The 15,838-nt window shown below is 41.9% G+C and overlaps 1 protein-coding gene across 1 annotated transcript in view; it reads left to right on the top strand.

Moving 5' to 3' along the window:
- SLC16A12 (solute carrier family 16 member 12) overlaps positions 1 to 15,838 on the top strand; it is a 61,872-nt gene that overhangs the window by 21,371 nt on the left and 24,663 nt on the right. The window contains exons 2-3 of the mRNA XM_067552815.1: positions 12,044 to 12,144; positions 14,831 to 15,052. Of these exons, the coding sequence (XP_067408916.1) occupies positions 14,943 to 15,052 (110 nt within the window). The 5' untranslated portion in view covers positions 12,044 to 12,144; positions 14,831 to 14,942. The remainder of the gene's footprint in view (positions 1 to 12,043; positions 12,145 to 14,830; positions 15,053 to 15,838) is intronic.

Below are 15,838 nucleotides of genomic sequence, written 5' to 3'. Positions count from 1 at the left end.
TCAGTTAAAGATTAAAAAACCTTAAGATCTATTAGCCAAATTCTGCCTTAAAGTGCATGGGTGCAACTCTGATTGACTTTAGTGGAAGTTGTAAACACACATCTGAAGGAAGAATTTGGCCCATTACAGACATAGTCACATGTAAATGCAGTTTCGTGTTAATGAACATAGAGTAAGAACAAAGGAAGAGATATTTCCCAAATAGAAAGGTGTCTCTGCTATAATGCCTAGCAGAGCATGAGTGAGACTGGAAAAAAAAATCTCTAAATGCATCAGCTCAATGCATGAAAAGATGCAGTTATTCTAGTTTTATTAGGCTCTGGTTAGAACTCAAATTAGTATTGGCATATGTGGGAAAGAAAAGTATTGTTCATGAAGGAGGTGCAACAAACAGCAATTAAAATAACACAGAGGTTTTAAAATTTCTCATGAAATGTGGCCTTGTTCATATTGGAAAAGAGGAGCCTTTGATGTGACCTACTACAAGTTTATGCTGTTTCCTAGGGGATGGTGAAGCTGTGCACACACAAAGGTATATTGTCCTGTTATTTTGGGAAAATATCACAGAATAAATCATATTGGTATTTATACAATAATCATACATTTGTTTCTATTTGTGCCTTTCATTGTAAGAGTGCCTGCCATGAGAGTGAGGCTTAGTACGCACTTACCGGGAAATTTGGTGGCAGTAGCTTGCGTAACTCCCGTTGACTTCCTAACTTCCCTTTAGCGCGCCGTCTCCATGGCGCTGCACCAATGGGAAATGCGTTCCCATTGGCACAGTGCTACACCTTTTGAGAAGGTGGTTTAATTGAATTGACTTCCGGATCTATTGAGCAGGTCTTCACTGCCACTCAATCGATCCAGAAAGATCGATCTGACAGTGGCGAATTTGCCACCATCAGTGTGTACATACCCTGAAGTTACGTGGAATAACAAAAGCTGTGGGGATGATAGAGGCAGTGACTTTCCTTTTGTTTTAATGGTTCTTCTTCTCAGATGATGATTTGATGTGCAACAGTTTAGTCCTACACTAATTTCTTAAAATACAAGGGAAAATTCCTATGTGAATGCCATGTTTGTCTGTCTATTTCTTCCTTACAGTGTTTCTTATTCATAGGGTATTTAATATTTATATCTCTCGGACTCAAGAGGTTTTATATTGATTGAAAGTGACTAGCAAATCAAAGTATTCTTTTGTACCTAACAGCATGTGTTCCTAAAATCTTACTTGTTATGGATATGAATGGCATAATTTGTTATGGGTGCTGGTTTCTTTTAAAGTTTTTTTAGTTACAGGAAAGCAAGAAAAATTCTTAAAAGCAACTTTAATTATTCCTTTTTTAAAATATAATTTGTAATAGGTAGATAGGTTAGGGATAGATGGGATAGCATCTATTGAGGGATTTTATTAGATACTGTATAGATTGGTATTGTTGAGAAATAAAGAATTATTGAAACATAGGGAATTTCAAGGTTATGAATGAAAGAGGTTGGCTTATGACCTATTGTTTGATACTTCAGGGAAAGACAGCAGCATCCTTCACTTGTTAATATACAGATGAATTGTATTCTGAATGAAAATATGCTCACCCTTTATTCTAACCACCTAAATAAAATAATGTATGTGAAGCCGCAAGAGATGGGAAGCAACATATTTACTTAGGGAAAACAGAGTTTCATTCTGCATTTTGTAAAACCAGCTCTTCCTACACCTGATACCTTTTATATCAAGGATTGTCCCAGAACAATATTTATCATCTTATTGACTCCTAGATGCAGAGGTGACACACACATATGATTTCTAATAGCATGAATGGCACGGCTATAATAGAGGTGCCTTCACTCGTTGATGTCATTGGCCACATACTTTACTCTCTCTTTAAGGTATCTGTGGTTTGTCTGATGACTTTTTGGTGTATCAGTGAAGTCTAGCCCCATCATTATTAAAACAATATCCATCAAAAACTGCAGTTAAAAAGTCATATCAAGAACCAAGGGCTTCATCTTTTTTGGTTTTCCTTTGTGTTGAGCTCTTATCTCCCCTATATTTGGAGATGCTGGTCCATTATTGCCAAGGGTGGTTTCTACTGAAAAAAATCAATAGTCTTTTAGCTGATAATGTGGCTATCATAATTTTACTGGATCATGATTTCAGCAGTATGCTTAATAATTGAGACATATAATAAGTGGAAATAATGGTCATAGTGACAGTTTAATATCATCGTACGTAATGGATGTTGCCATTAGAAGAACATATACTGCATTAAATATACTAATTGATTTGTTTGAGTATGTAAGTTTGAGCAAACATGAGGAAACAATATGTTCTGCCTTTTCATATCTGATTTTTTTGTAAAGAAATCTTGTGCATTGTAACAAACAAAAATGGGTTGAGCTAATTACAATATTGGAGCATTAAAAATATAAGGAGAAGGAAGCATACAGAGTCTTCCTAAGAATTATTTCTGTAGGACTAGAATTTGTTTTAAAAATATATTTGCCTCTCTTATTTTCAAATCTACATTCCCTGAAATTCACTTTTTAAAATTAATGGGCAAAAGCATTTTTCTATATGTTCTAAAGAACTTTGTGGCAGGGCGCCTACCCCACACAGGTCAAGAGGGGGTTAAGGAGGGCTGGGCAAGGAGCAGCCAATGGGCAGGAGCGGCGGGGCAGCCAGTCAGGACCCAGGAGCCCAGTATAAAAAGGAGAGTAGCAAGCAAAGCAGGGCAGTCACTCCCAGGAGCTCAGGGAGAGAAGGCTGGCTGCCTGGTAGGTTGAGGGAGATCAGTACCCTGAGTGGGGAGGTGGCTGATGGCTGCGGCTCGGTGAGAGCGGAAGGCCCTGATACAAGGGCAGAGGAGGTACTGAGGCCCTGATACAAGGGAGGAGGTACTGGGGTACGGGGAAGTGGCCTGGGGAAGGCTATAGAGGAGTTAGAGGGGAGGCAGGGAAAGGCTGCCGGGCCACACCCAGTCTCCCCTAGGCTGCCAATGGTGCTGCAGTGGACTATAGTGGCCACTGAAACAAATGGTGGAAAAATGACTGCAGAATTCCTCCCTGGAAGGGGGGGTGGGAACACGGACTGTGGCTTGGCCAGAGGGCCGAGCCCTGAAGGTGACGAAGAGCCCTGATGACGGCAGGAGACGAACAGTGACGGAGCACAGGCCATGGATGGGGGCACCGCCATGAGCTAATTCCTAGAACACCAGCAGGAGGTGCCTGTCGGGCGGTGAGTGGCAGACAATCCGTCAGAGACATACATAGGCTTCATAGGCTCTGTGTGAAGATTAAAAAAAGGACATCCCTCGTTTTATTCTAAGGGGATTGTGATAGGGAGTGTACCCCACAGAGGCCCTGAAAGGGTTAATGTGGGTCTGAGAGGCCAATCAACATACCTGGCAGCACCCACAAGAGAGAAAAAGCCATGGGTGGTGACTATAAAGCCAGGAAGATTATAGCAGAAAGAGATTGCAGGGAGAGAATCTGCAGTCACTCACTGGGGGGATAGAAGACATAAGAAGCTATCCAGGGAGGCAGTAAGGAGTCTGAGGGAGTAGACCTTGGATGCCAGATATAGGGTCCCTGGACTGGAACTTAGAGTACAGGGAGCACATGGGCTTCCCTACCAGCCACTGAGGAAGGTGGGGTAAAACCCCCTAAAGTAAGGGTGTAAGGGTTATGGAGCCCAGAGACAAATGGAAGGCATGTTGTAAGGTCATTCAATTGTAGCGTGGTTGGACTCTTTTGCCCCTGAAGGGGTGGACTAAAGTGTGACCTGGCTGGAGGGGTAAGTTGCAGGAAGAAAGACCACTGCAGTGAGTGAGCAACCTCAGCAGGGGGCTACATAGAGGGACAACCACTGTGCTACACCTGGTCAAAAGGAGGTGCTCCTGTGGTGAGTGAACCGCTTTACAGGGGCATTTTTGCATTTTAGTAGAACTCAAGAACATTACTGACCATCTCCGCCTTTCATAACTTGAATGAAAACAACTCCACATACAGAAGGGATGAAAAAGCATCAGATGAAAAATGAGATAAACTCAAAATACAAGTACATTTTCTAAACATACATAAATGAGGTTTCTAGGTGAGGTCTTCTCACCTTCCTGTAGCCCTGCCTACTGCTTACTTGGCATGCCTGAATGTTGGAGTATTTCAGATATGAGTAACAAAGCTCCCATACACCAGAAGAACTGTTGCCAGCACCTCCCGAAAGCTCTGATCCTGCAATGGAGCCACCTGTGGGAAAAAGTGCCCACCTGTATAGATCTCACTTCAGAACGGGGACTTGAGAGATCTGGCGGTATCACTGCTTTTTAGTGGCCTAGGTACTTTTTTTGTAAGGCTATTTATATGACCACATGACATAGTACGTTCCTTTTTTATCTACATAATCTTGTACTCCCCACACAGCTAGGGCTGCCTGGGCACTAATTGCCAATTTCATTAACATTCTAAATCTTACTTGAATTAATTGTGAGATGAGCTTCTTCTAGGAGGTCATGTTCCCTCTACAATTCACATCATTACTAGACCATTACTAGACCACAAAGAAAGAAGAATTTTGGATCATTGTCAGGGTATCTCAGTAATGAAGTTGGTTTGCATCAATGAAAGGAAAAAAAAAATAATTTCCTCATATTAATCACCATATGCCTTGAGAAAAACATCATATTCCCATGTGTCTTATTGCAGTAGTACAGCAGAATTCTTTCTCATGGTAGTGTTCCTGCAAGATGGAAGAGCGTAATGCTTCACACACTGGGAAAATGTCCACTGGAACAAAAAGCTTTTTCTGTATTTGCAAACAATTAAATTGAAAAGTTCACATCTGTTTAAGGGCATAATGGGAAATGGGTGAAAGCCCAATCCAAAAGAGTGCATTTATGATTCCCAGAACAAACAGGAAAATGAAAAACTGAAGTACCACATATTTAGAAGTTTGGCTGTGAATGAGAAGTGTTTTGTTGAATGTTTAAAATATAACAGTATTAAAAAAGACAAATTTCAGAATGCAAAATGCAGTATAACTGTGAAATCAATATATAACTTTGCAGTTCTAAGAAACATTCTTATAACCTTCCACATTCACTAAAGAGTGAACCGTGAGCCAACAATGTATATTAAGTACAAATATTAAGAAAAAAATAGTTAGCACTGGGGAAAGCATATAAGCCCTATGGGAATGACTGCTGAACTCCTGGGCCAACAGCCTCCTGAATAATAAATGTGTAATTCACAGGTGATTTATTAGTAAGAAAAAAATCCAGAATTCTAAAAGTCTTGCCATTGAATTACATTTATCAGATAATCTTGTGAGTAGGAGCAACCCTGAAGTCAATGCAAGCTATAAACATACAGGCTAGGGTAGGATTAGCATAGGATGACTTTTTCATTAATTTTATTTTTGTATTAATAGAACAGGATCAAAGTCACAGTACAATAAATGTCCTTGCTCTTTGAGGGTGTCTGTAAAAGTTTTGAATCTCCTGATAGGCAGTTCCTCAATTCTGATTAGATTTTTTTTTTTTACTGTAGAAATGTAATGGACCATTAGAATGAAACTAGCAGAGGGCCAAATTCTGCCCTCAGTCTCACTGGAGTAAATTTGCAATAACTCCATTGAAATCACTCTGGATTGACACCAGTGTACATGAAAATTTGGCTAAGAGTTCCTACTGTTAACATTGTAAGATGTCTATTAGTAATTGGAACTACTTTTGTTTCAGATCCACAGTAGAAATCTACAAAAGCTTATTGTTAAAATGCTGACACATATAAAAAGTCCACTATGTGCTGGCTTTCTCAGTTAGAAGAATTAGACTCAGAAGAATTCTCTTTCCAGTCAGTAAGCATATTTAATTTTATGCAACGTATGTGATCATAGAATAATCTTATTGAAAGAATGCACTTTAAAGGCGCTATTTCTCCTCTTTTACACGAACGTATTTAAGTGGAGAATTTGGCCCAATATACTGTCATTACATTAGATAGATTAGTATAGATTAGTTAAAGATATGTCAGGGCTTCAGTCAGAAATCCATATTTTCAGGTGAGTTTAGTTTAATTTGGCAATAATTACTGCCTCCAGGCTGAAACTTGGACTAATGGGTCTTAGATATTCTTCTGAATACTCCTTCAGGCTTGTTTCACTCTACCATATTACAAAAAAACCTGGATTTTTTTTACTCAAATAGCTGCTATGGCTATTGTTGAGCAATATTGTCATCATCCAGAGGTTGAGTGGCTGCACTGAAAACAGAATGTGGCCCATAATCTGACAGCACTGAGATAAATAAGGTATATCTCAAACTCCAGCTGTATCAGTGTAGCCTGTACATGATCCAAAATATATCATATTTGTAATTTACAAAAATAGACAGGTGACTGGATTCACTCTTAACACTTCTTAATTGCAGTATAAGATTGTCTAGTGTACTCATTTCAACTTAAATCTTCTCTACCATTCAGGTGGATGCCACCTAGTTAGAAACGAGGCAGTGCATTATATTGTGGATGAATGTCTGTTAAAGATAAGAGTGACGTAGGGCTAAATGTTTCCTAAAGGTACAGTGAGATAAGGAATGTAAGCTGGTCAAGAGTAGACACTAGTATGTAACATCTCAGTGCTGTTATTGTAATTAATAATCTGTCTGAAATCTTCTTTACAGGTGAAATTCACTAAAGGAATTATAATTTTTAATGACCATTTGTAACACTAAGGGAAGCAATGAAGTTAGCAAGACCTGCTTAAAAGTTGAATGAACAACCTTGTCTTAGTAAATGTAATCCTCAGAGTTACTGTTTCCCAAGGGGACAAATGTTAATCGAGCAACTTGTGTAGGGATATACAAACCCCACGTTATCTCAGAAGAGCATAAACATTTGGTTTTGTCTAAAGGTTAGACAGAAACATCTCTAAGTGGAGAAGAAATCTGAGACAATGGGGCAGCAGCACTAAGATTTTCAGTTGAGTTGTATTAAAAACAAGGCAAAATCATAATCATAGAACTCTTGAGTCCATCAGAGGCTACTTATCAAAACAAGCTGTCCTTTTTGGTTAAATAACTCACCCAGGTTGCAAAATGGACAGCTTATTTTCTCCAATTAAGAAATGTATTAGAATAAAAAAATGCTTTTGAATCCCAAAATTAAAGGGTATTTGTGTCCCATGCATTAAAGAACAAGTTAAAATCTGACTTCCAAACTTCTAATTTTATTGCCATTAGAGGTATGTAATTATCATGGAAAAAAAGAAAGGGAGGCCAGAACTGATGCTATTTCATAATAATTCATTTGACTACACTCCTGTGTCGTTCAACGTCTTCTCCCCTCTTGTTACTTAAAAATGGCTCCTAAAAAGGAAGTTTGCAGATTATGTGCACTAATATCTTTAATTATACTTAGAAAATAACTAAAATGGCTAGTCAACATCTAAGGACACCAGAGTGTAGGGAAGGGAGATTCTTGATACCATATGAAATATTTACCAATTTAGGGAATCTGATCACAGAAAAGTAATATGCATACATAGTAAGTCTTCCTCTCAGATTTGGGTTAAGGGGAGGAAGGGTTAAGGGAAAAGATCACTAGAGAATTTTGCACTTTGGAACATTTCTTGGGTAATTTTCACTCAGGCATTAAAATGAATTTGCTGTATGAGTTCACAGGAGGCTCCAGGGGGAAAAGGTAGCAGAAATTCTGCTGATGTCTGAGAAAAGTCTCAGCTAACCTGTTTGTCCAGAAGAGGAGTTGCTGCTTAGTGAATTGGTTCTCAAGTTAATATGTTAGGCTCTAATCTGGCAAAATAAATAGCCTATCAATTACTTGTACAGTTGTTTTCAAGATCCCTGGATAGGAAACAGCAGTTAGTAACCATATCTCTCTTGCTGCCTCTGCTCAGCCAACAGAAAGAAGAAGGCAAGTTTGCTCAAATGACACTGCCTGAGAGTCTCACCTCATCAGGAGATCCTTTTCCTAATGAAAGGAAGACAACTAAATCTACTGCAACCTAGCAACTGGCCTCTGCACATAACAAGAGCCACCAACCTTTTAAAAATGACTCATACCCAATGAAGCACTCATTGCATCTCTCTGTCCATCTGTCCTTCCACAGTAAAGATTTCATTTTTTAAACAGTACGATTCAATAGCAACAGCTATTGTGTTTTAGTGGATATTAGTCTAAATTATGGAAATTAGATAGTCCCTTTTTTTCCCTTCTTTTCCAGTTCATCTCTTCAACTTCCATTGCAGAGTTTCTGGTTAATAATACTTCAGAAAATAGCTACCTCACCCACTGCAGGTTTTGGATGAGTCTCATAAACTTTTGGGCCTCTAGTTGGATAATTGATCCGTTATGGAGAAACAGACATAGGGCTAGATTCTGCTCTCTGTTACACCAGGGTAAAGCTGGAGTAACTCTATTAAAGTCAATGACCCTTATTCTCATTTATATTAAACCCTCCTTGGAAGTGTAAAAGGGGCCTTAAAGTGCCTTTGTGTAACTGAGTATCAGGCCCGAAGGAGTTAGTCCAGATTTAAAACAGTATAATGGCAATCAGAATCTGGCCCATAATTTCTACATTTGTCAGATGATACAGAAGGAAAGGCAATTCTCATGTGACAGAATGAGAAAAAGGGATTTAGACAGTGGTTTGTCAGGAGAAAAATTCTGGGAAAATGTTGTGTGTGCTTATTCAGTATTTGATATTCACTTCACTATTTTAGCTATGGTGATTCACGGTAATTGGTCAGATACGATACATATGACTGCCTCTGTGCCCTTAATGCCTGAGTGTATAAGTTCTCCTGGAATGAATTAATTTGCATGTGTGACTTTAAAATCTGTTTTCTGTGAATAGTAATGTACACAGCTTTGAAATTCACTTTCTAGGAATGTTTATGGAAATGAATGTTCATGGAAAGTGAAGACAAGCTGTATAAGCAAGGCATCTAGCATGATATGACCCTGATCCCAGCTGATCCCACTGGGTGCTGTGCCAGGGGAGAGATTGGAAGTCCAACAGTGAACCTGGAGGAGGAGGTGAGGACTGGCTGGGCAAGGAAACTAGCACTGGGATGAGAAGCCTGAGGAGTAGTGAGAATGAGACTGTGACAAGGGGCAAAGGATGATGAAAGAGACAGACTGGGACAGGGGCCAGTTAGAGGGGATGAGGCAAAAGGGGTCAAGGTTGGAGGAAATGTACAATGTACAAAAAAGTCTGTGTTCACTAGAGCAGGAGTTCTCAACCTTTTTCTTTCTGAAACCCTCTTCTCCCCCCCCACCCCACCACCCACCACCACCACCACCACACACACACACGCTAGAAAAACTCCAGCGCCCAGCAGGGAAGGGAGGGCTCTGAGCTTCAGCCACTGGGCAGTGTGGGCTCAGGTGCTGGAGCTCGGGGCACTGGGCGGGGGTGGGGCCCTCCATAAACATAGAACATAGTTTGACTTCTATTTTTGGGGGGTGCAAGGCCTGGCAGGGTTCAGGCCAGCTCTGCACGGTGGGGCCCAAGGAAGGGAGTGCCACCTCCACCCCCTGACTCATCTCCGCAGGCCACCCAGCCTGTTTGGTTTGGGGAGAATGCAATCAGAAATTGTAACTCATGGGGGGGGAGTTTGAAAACCATTCGGGTTGCAGTGAGGTGGGTCACTCAGGGCGCAGGCAGGGGTAGCTAGGAGCTGTGTGCAGTGAGGGGGTCACTCAGGGTGCAGCTAGGGGCTGTGTGCAGTGAAGGGGTTGCTCAGGGCGCAGGCAAGAGGTAGCTAGGGGCTGAATGCCAGGGGAGGAGAGGAGAGACCTGCTGTTGCTGGTCCCCGAGGGCTCCGCCAGCCCTGGAGCTGGGTCCCCTTGCCTGGGCAGCTCTTACCGGCTGTGTGAGCAGTCAAAGGGGGCTGGGAGCAGCCGTAGCCCCAGGCGCCAGCAGCTGCAGATGGGGGATCATTGCGGCTGCTGCTCTGGGCACTAGCCAGAGCAGCAGAACCCCACACTGCCCAGCTCTGGCTTCTGGCCTATGACCTGGCCAGGGGCCAGGGGCTGGGAAGGAAAGGAGGAGGTTGGGGGTGTGTGGTGGTGCCCCTGGGACTGCCCCGCTTTGGTTAAGGCACTGCAGTTTGAGGGCAACACCCCCCTGTGCTCCCTCCAACCCCACCAACTGGGGCACTGGGGCTAATGGACCTCTGAAACTGGCTCGGGGATGCCCAAGGGGCCACGGACTCTCTAATGAGAACTGCTGCATTAGAATACACTCCCCTCCGGAGCCTGGACTGGAAGCCAAGATTCCTGAATCTCACTGTGTGATTATATAATTAAAGACTGTATCATAATGCATATGCACAATGGGGACAAATTAAGGTAGCACAGGCAACTTTAGTTTTTTTTTGGGGGGGAGGGGGGGAGGAGAGAGAGAGAGAGAGTGTGTGTGTGTGTGTGTGTGTGTGTGTGTGTGTGTGTGTGTGTGTGTGTGTGTGTGTGTGTGTGTGTGTGTGTGTGTGTGTGTGTGTGTGTGTGTGTGTGTGTGTGTGTGTGTGTGTAAAATTCTTTATAGGTTCTCATACTGCATTCATCATCATAGTATCTGAGCACTTTCCATTAGCACATGAAGCAATCTGACTAACATCTGTCATGTATTTGTTCTCTCATGCTCCCACCCGAGGGGAGAAGTGTATGTAGTGGAGCATCTTGTTTTGGAACTTTTGAAAATAAGATGTATATACATGTTGTTATATGTTTTAGTTAGAGAAGGTAAGTCAAAGAAACACACCTTGCTCTTGGAGTGGAAGGTGGTAAGGTTTGTGATGGTCCTTTGTGCCTGGGAGAGTTCATTCCAAGTCTTGGACCCCAGTCCTGGGGAAAGCTCTATCTCTTGAACAGATGAGCTTTACCCTTATTGTAGAGTTCCAGTGTCTCAGAGAAGCACAGCTACCAATCACAGTCTTCATCCCAGAGCTTCAGCTGATCTTTTAGATATCCTGGGCCCATGCCATTCAGTGCCTTGAGACCTTGAACTAGATTCGATCTGATGAGGTCTGTGGTCTCTTCTCTTTCAGAAGTGATCTCGTAAGGGCAGCTACTAGAGTGTATATTTTAAACTCCCATAGGAACATTTGTGGCTGAGCTACCTATTCTGGTGGCTGCTCGTAAAAACTCTTGCAGTGACAACTGAGACTTGTTTGATTTTGTGAGCAAAGATAACTATTACTATACAACCCAACCTGCAGATACTTCAGATGTTCTTTTGATACAGGGGCTAATTTTTATGTTGGGTTTAAGGGGCCTGACAAATTATTGAGATTGGGAGCAATATGCTATCTCCAGAGCATTGTGAATTGGGAAGGGGAGCTGACCGGTTTCAGGGGATGTAATTTCCATCACTTCCAGAGCTACTCTCAGCCCTATTTTATTTTAATGAATGTGGTGTTGTTATCTGTGTTGTAGTAACACCCAAAGGCCCCACTCAAGAGGCCTGTTGTGCGAGGTGCTATGTGAACATTATGTTGACAGGATCCTTGCTGCAAAGAATTTACAATATGATTTAAATGAAAAACCAGTGAGTGTGACAAACAGTAGGAGGGAGGAGGGGGTAATAGTATGCAAACATATATTTACATGGGCTAACAATGCTCATAACTTGATGGCTCTGAATCATTTAGAAATATTTAAATATAACTGTCAGGTATCCTCATCAGCCTTGGGAGAGAGAAAACACACTTGATATACTACCTTGGCCTCAAGTAAAGGGAGTGACAGAAAACCAGTGGACCATAACATAGAAATAACTGGTACTTCTGGTATGCTTTACATCAAGAATTGGGGCAGGCATTTTGTCAATGACCTGGTTAAACTTGTGTAGTCTCATGGCAGTGACATGCAGATTTAGCCTGCTCTGTGGATTATTTTATTCCTTGATATTGTTTTTGGAGTATGCCTCCTAAAACACATTTTGCATTAAAATAACAGCCTGAAACTACAGACAAGCGCACGTTTCCATATTGCAATTCCAAATATTTCTCTTCCCTATTTAACTCAGGTTGCTGGTTGTGGTGCATTGTAATACCGGCCTGTGGATTGAAGATCCTGCCTTTGGAAAGTTTTCTGTTTTAAAATGCACAAACTGAGATGCTATGGCACGTAAGTGTTGGTTGTGCAAGTTTCAGTGGGATTGCTCATGTTCTTAAAGTTAAGCATGCGTTGTAATGCTTTGCTGGATTGTGGCCATAATGCTCAGTTCCTTTCAGGATCAAGTCCCTGTGCAGTATCTGACTGAGGAACTGTGCAATTTGAACAGGTGTCTGATCAGAGGTTTCATCGCTCCCCTGAGTTGCTTATCACTGTGTACCTTTAAAGAGCCCCAGAATCCTCCAAATTTTCTCAGATAACATTTCATGGGACTGCCTGTGATTCTTGTCAGCGTGAATGCTGTATGTTCAACATCTACAAATATTACACTGTGGCTATGCTATTTTAGGTGTGTCTCCAAGCAAAATTGAAACACATACCAGACAGCTTTGCTTGTTTGTTTTAAGTCTTTACTTCATTCAGGAAAAACCCAACAACCCTGCAACAAAGCAACTAGCCCTTAATCGCTCAAACCATGCAGTCATCCTGCCCTGACCTGGGAATCAGGGAACAGCTCAGACAGCCAGGCTGCATGCTCAGGAAACAGAGCCTGAGTGGGGCTCAGCTTCAGGATACTCAGCCCTGTCTTGTGGTTGGTGGAAAACTAAATCACAGCCATGGCAGCTGGTCACTATGGGCCCAATCCTGCACATGCGTAACATGAGTAACTTTAGCAGTTAAGAAGGCTACTCACATCTATTTAGTTACATGCGTAAGTGGTTACAGGATTGAACCCCCTGCGTGGAATTCAGTCTAGTACAGAGGTCTGGCCCCATTCCAGTTGCATTTAAACCCTATTTTGAGGTTTTAATTAGGATTTAAGTGGTGCACAGACACTGTGTTGACTATTTTCATGGGAAGGGTAACAATTCCTCCCTGTAGGCTTCTCCATTCTCAGAAAAATCATAACTAAAGTCAACGGGTTTTGCTTGTGGGGGAAATGCTTTTTCCCCTCCTTGTCTATAGCTCAAAAACGGTGGTGTAACTTTTCTTCAGACTTGCTGAAGATATTCACCTTAATGTGTAGGTGAAAATTTCAGCCCAAAAGGTGAATTTTTCAGTAAATGATGTGTGAGTGATTATAAAGTTGATTATAAAGATGTAGGCACCCTGTACTTCAGGGGCCTTGGAACTTGATTGGGTTTTACAGTTGGGAAGATCCTGGGAGACTACAACTCCCATGATGCCTTGGGGAGAAAGGAGAGAGACTCTTCCCCTTCCAGAGAGACAGAGAATAGCATGTGGGGGACTCCATTTTGGTGCTAGGGTGGAGTGCAGCTGAGGCTGCTGGCTACTGCCTGCTGCCCAGTTCTTGAAGCTGCTGCTGCTGCGAGTCTGCTGGAGTTTGATCAAGCAGGGAGCTTCGGAGGTTGGTGGCATTGCCCAGGCCAGGGCAGGGACTGAGCCCGGAGCTGACTGAGGTGGGCCTGCAGTGAAGGTCGTGTAAGTGTCGTCACCCTCCTTCCCCCCTGTTGTTTGGGGCAGGGCGTGTAAAGGAAGGGGCACTGCAGAGAGACTTTGACTGGGCCTGAGAAGAGGCAGAGAGAGAGAGAGTCCCTTCAAGCAGGGCCAGGACTGCAGACATTTGGGTGGGCCAACTCCAAATCTGCAGCTTGATACCTGGGCTGAACTGACACACTGAACCAACAGAGTGCTGTCTCCTTCTTCAGATCTTCATGCGCACCCACGCAAGCAAGGGGTTAGGGCTCTGAACTCTAGGGGAGTGCACACTCCAGAGGTGCGGTAAATAGTGGCAGTGTAAACAAGTTTCATTTATTACTGTATACTATTGTATTTGATTTATTCAACTGCCCCTGTGGATTTAACATAATAGTGATGTTAATTTCAGTCTGTTATGCCATATTTCTTTAATTTAAGTAAAGGTGTGTTAACTCTAATTTAAGTATATTGGATGTTTAGTTTGCATAATTGCAATTGTTAAGTTAGACCTATGTCTCAGATTATTATAATTATTAGGCTAGGTTTAGTCCTGGAAGCTCCCAGGGCCGTGTGCAGGAGCCAGCCAGGTGGCCAATTTTAAATTCCTCTAGCAGTAAAGGGACTGCAGCAGAGGGGTGGATAGAGAATTCCCACCTATCCTACATCATCACTGGGATACTCAGGATCTCCTTTGTTGTTAACAACCTTAGGCACCCTTGCACACAGGTGAGTGTTGCCGGCTCCCAAGTAACCCAGAAATAGAAGGGGGTTACAAAGGAAACTATTTTGCAACTTTAATTAAACCCAGGCCTGAGCTTCAGCGAGTGTTAGTCAGTGTAGCTCTGTTGAAGTTAAAGGAGCTACAGGGATTTACACCAGTTGAGGATTTTGCCTGTATATGTGTATCACTGTATTTTGTGGTATTATGTGCTAGGTGTAATTGCTGGAACAAATATTAAAGGTAGAAATTCTCTCAGAAATATAGAACCAAATTCTGCTCTTCATTATACAATGTAAATTAAAATAATTGGAGTTCCTCCTGATTTACAGCTGAGTAAATGAGAACAGAATGTGAGCCAAAGTCATTTGCTTCCCACAATGCACAGAATTTGTGTTACACATCATTGTGGTTAGAAATAAATCCTCACAATATACAATAAAACAACAGCTATATTTTACCTTTTGATAATGCAGTTTCACAGTGATTGTGTGAAGGGTGATTTAGTTTGATTCTTTTCCCGTTGTTTTTCTGTTTCAGATGGCAATTAACCCTTGTACCAGGCAACATTCTGTGCATACCCTGCATGTCAGCTGAAGTCAGTCCATTACAGTGACTCTGGAAAGAAGAAGAAAGAAACACTCTCACAGCTATGGCAGCACCAAAGAAAGTTCTGCTCTCCTCCCCTCCTGATGGGGGTTGGGGATGGATGATTGTTGTTGGCTGCTTCCTCGTTACTATCTGCACTAGGGCTGTAACAAGGTAAAATAGCTTCTTGTCTGGCTGACTCTTTGTAACTTTACATTTTCTTTCTTTAAAAGAGAAAAATATGAAAGATCTTTTCTAATGGCCAATAGTTGAAGTGGAAGGAATTGACTCTGTCTGGATTTTTACTATCCTTCTAACCTGTTTTGTTTTCAAAGGCCTCCTGAAATCTGTATGGGGGCTGAGACAGCTAAGAGATTAAGATCCCTCCAATTTTAGTCCTGCTTAGTCCCTGAAAGCTGTTATGCCCTGTCCAAGAACTCCTATCACCGCCCTTACTATTCTGCACTATCAGAGTAACTTCATGCTGTACTTATTCAGTGGGGACCAAGAGGAGGCAGTCAGGATCTTTCTAGACCCTGTGTGCCTCTCTTACCTTCCTGTGATTTTATTTATTTTTTTTTTTTGCTAGTTCCTGTGGATTTGTTTTACCCTTGAGTATATCTGATAGACCAGTAGTGTGATCCCTTTGCTTTCTACAAACATTTCAGGTGCCATCCTGCATGAGAGCTGTGAGCGAAAGAGGCCCTTCTCTATATATATCTCAAGTATCCTAAGTATGCAGGGAATATTTGTTGCTGTATTCCTCAAAATTAGAAAGAGAAAAATAGGCCAACATACTCTGTAAACCTCATCTATATATTTGAGAACAAGAAGGTTCCTTCTGCTGGTGTTGGTATATTTTATTTTTATTACACATGGGAAGATGGTCTATGTTGACATGAACATTTAAACTGTATCAAGGATATCAGAGACAGGCAGCACAGTATGTGAGAGGCATTG

This window comes from Emydura macquarii, unplaced genomic scaffold, assembly GCF_026122565.2.
Source record: "Emydura macquarii macquarii isolate MOO-44397 ecotype Brisbane River unplaced genomic scaffold, CSIRO-AGI_Emac_v2 contig_1390, whole genome shotgun sequence".
Taxonomy (NCBI): domain Eukaryota; kingdom Metazoa; phylum Chordata; order Testudines; family Chelidae; genus Emydura; species Emydura macquarii.
The sequence above is the reverse complement of the archived record's forward strand: the minus strand, read 5'-3'. Positions and strand labels throughout refer to the sequence as shown.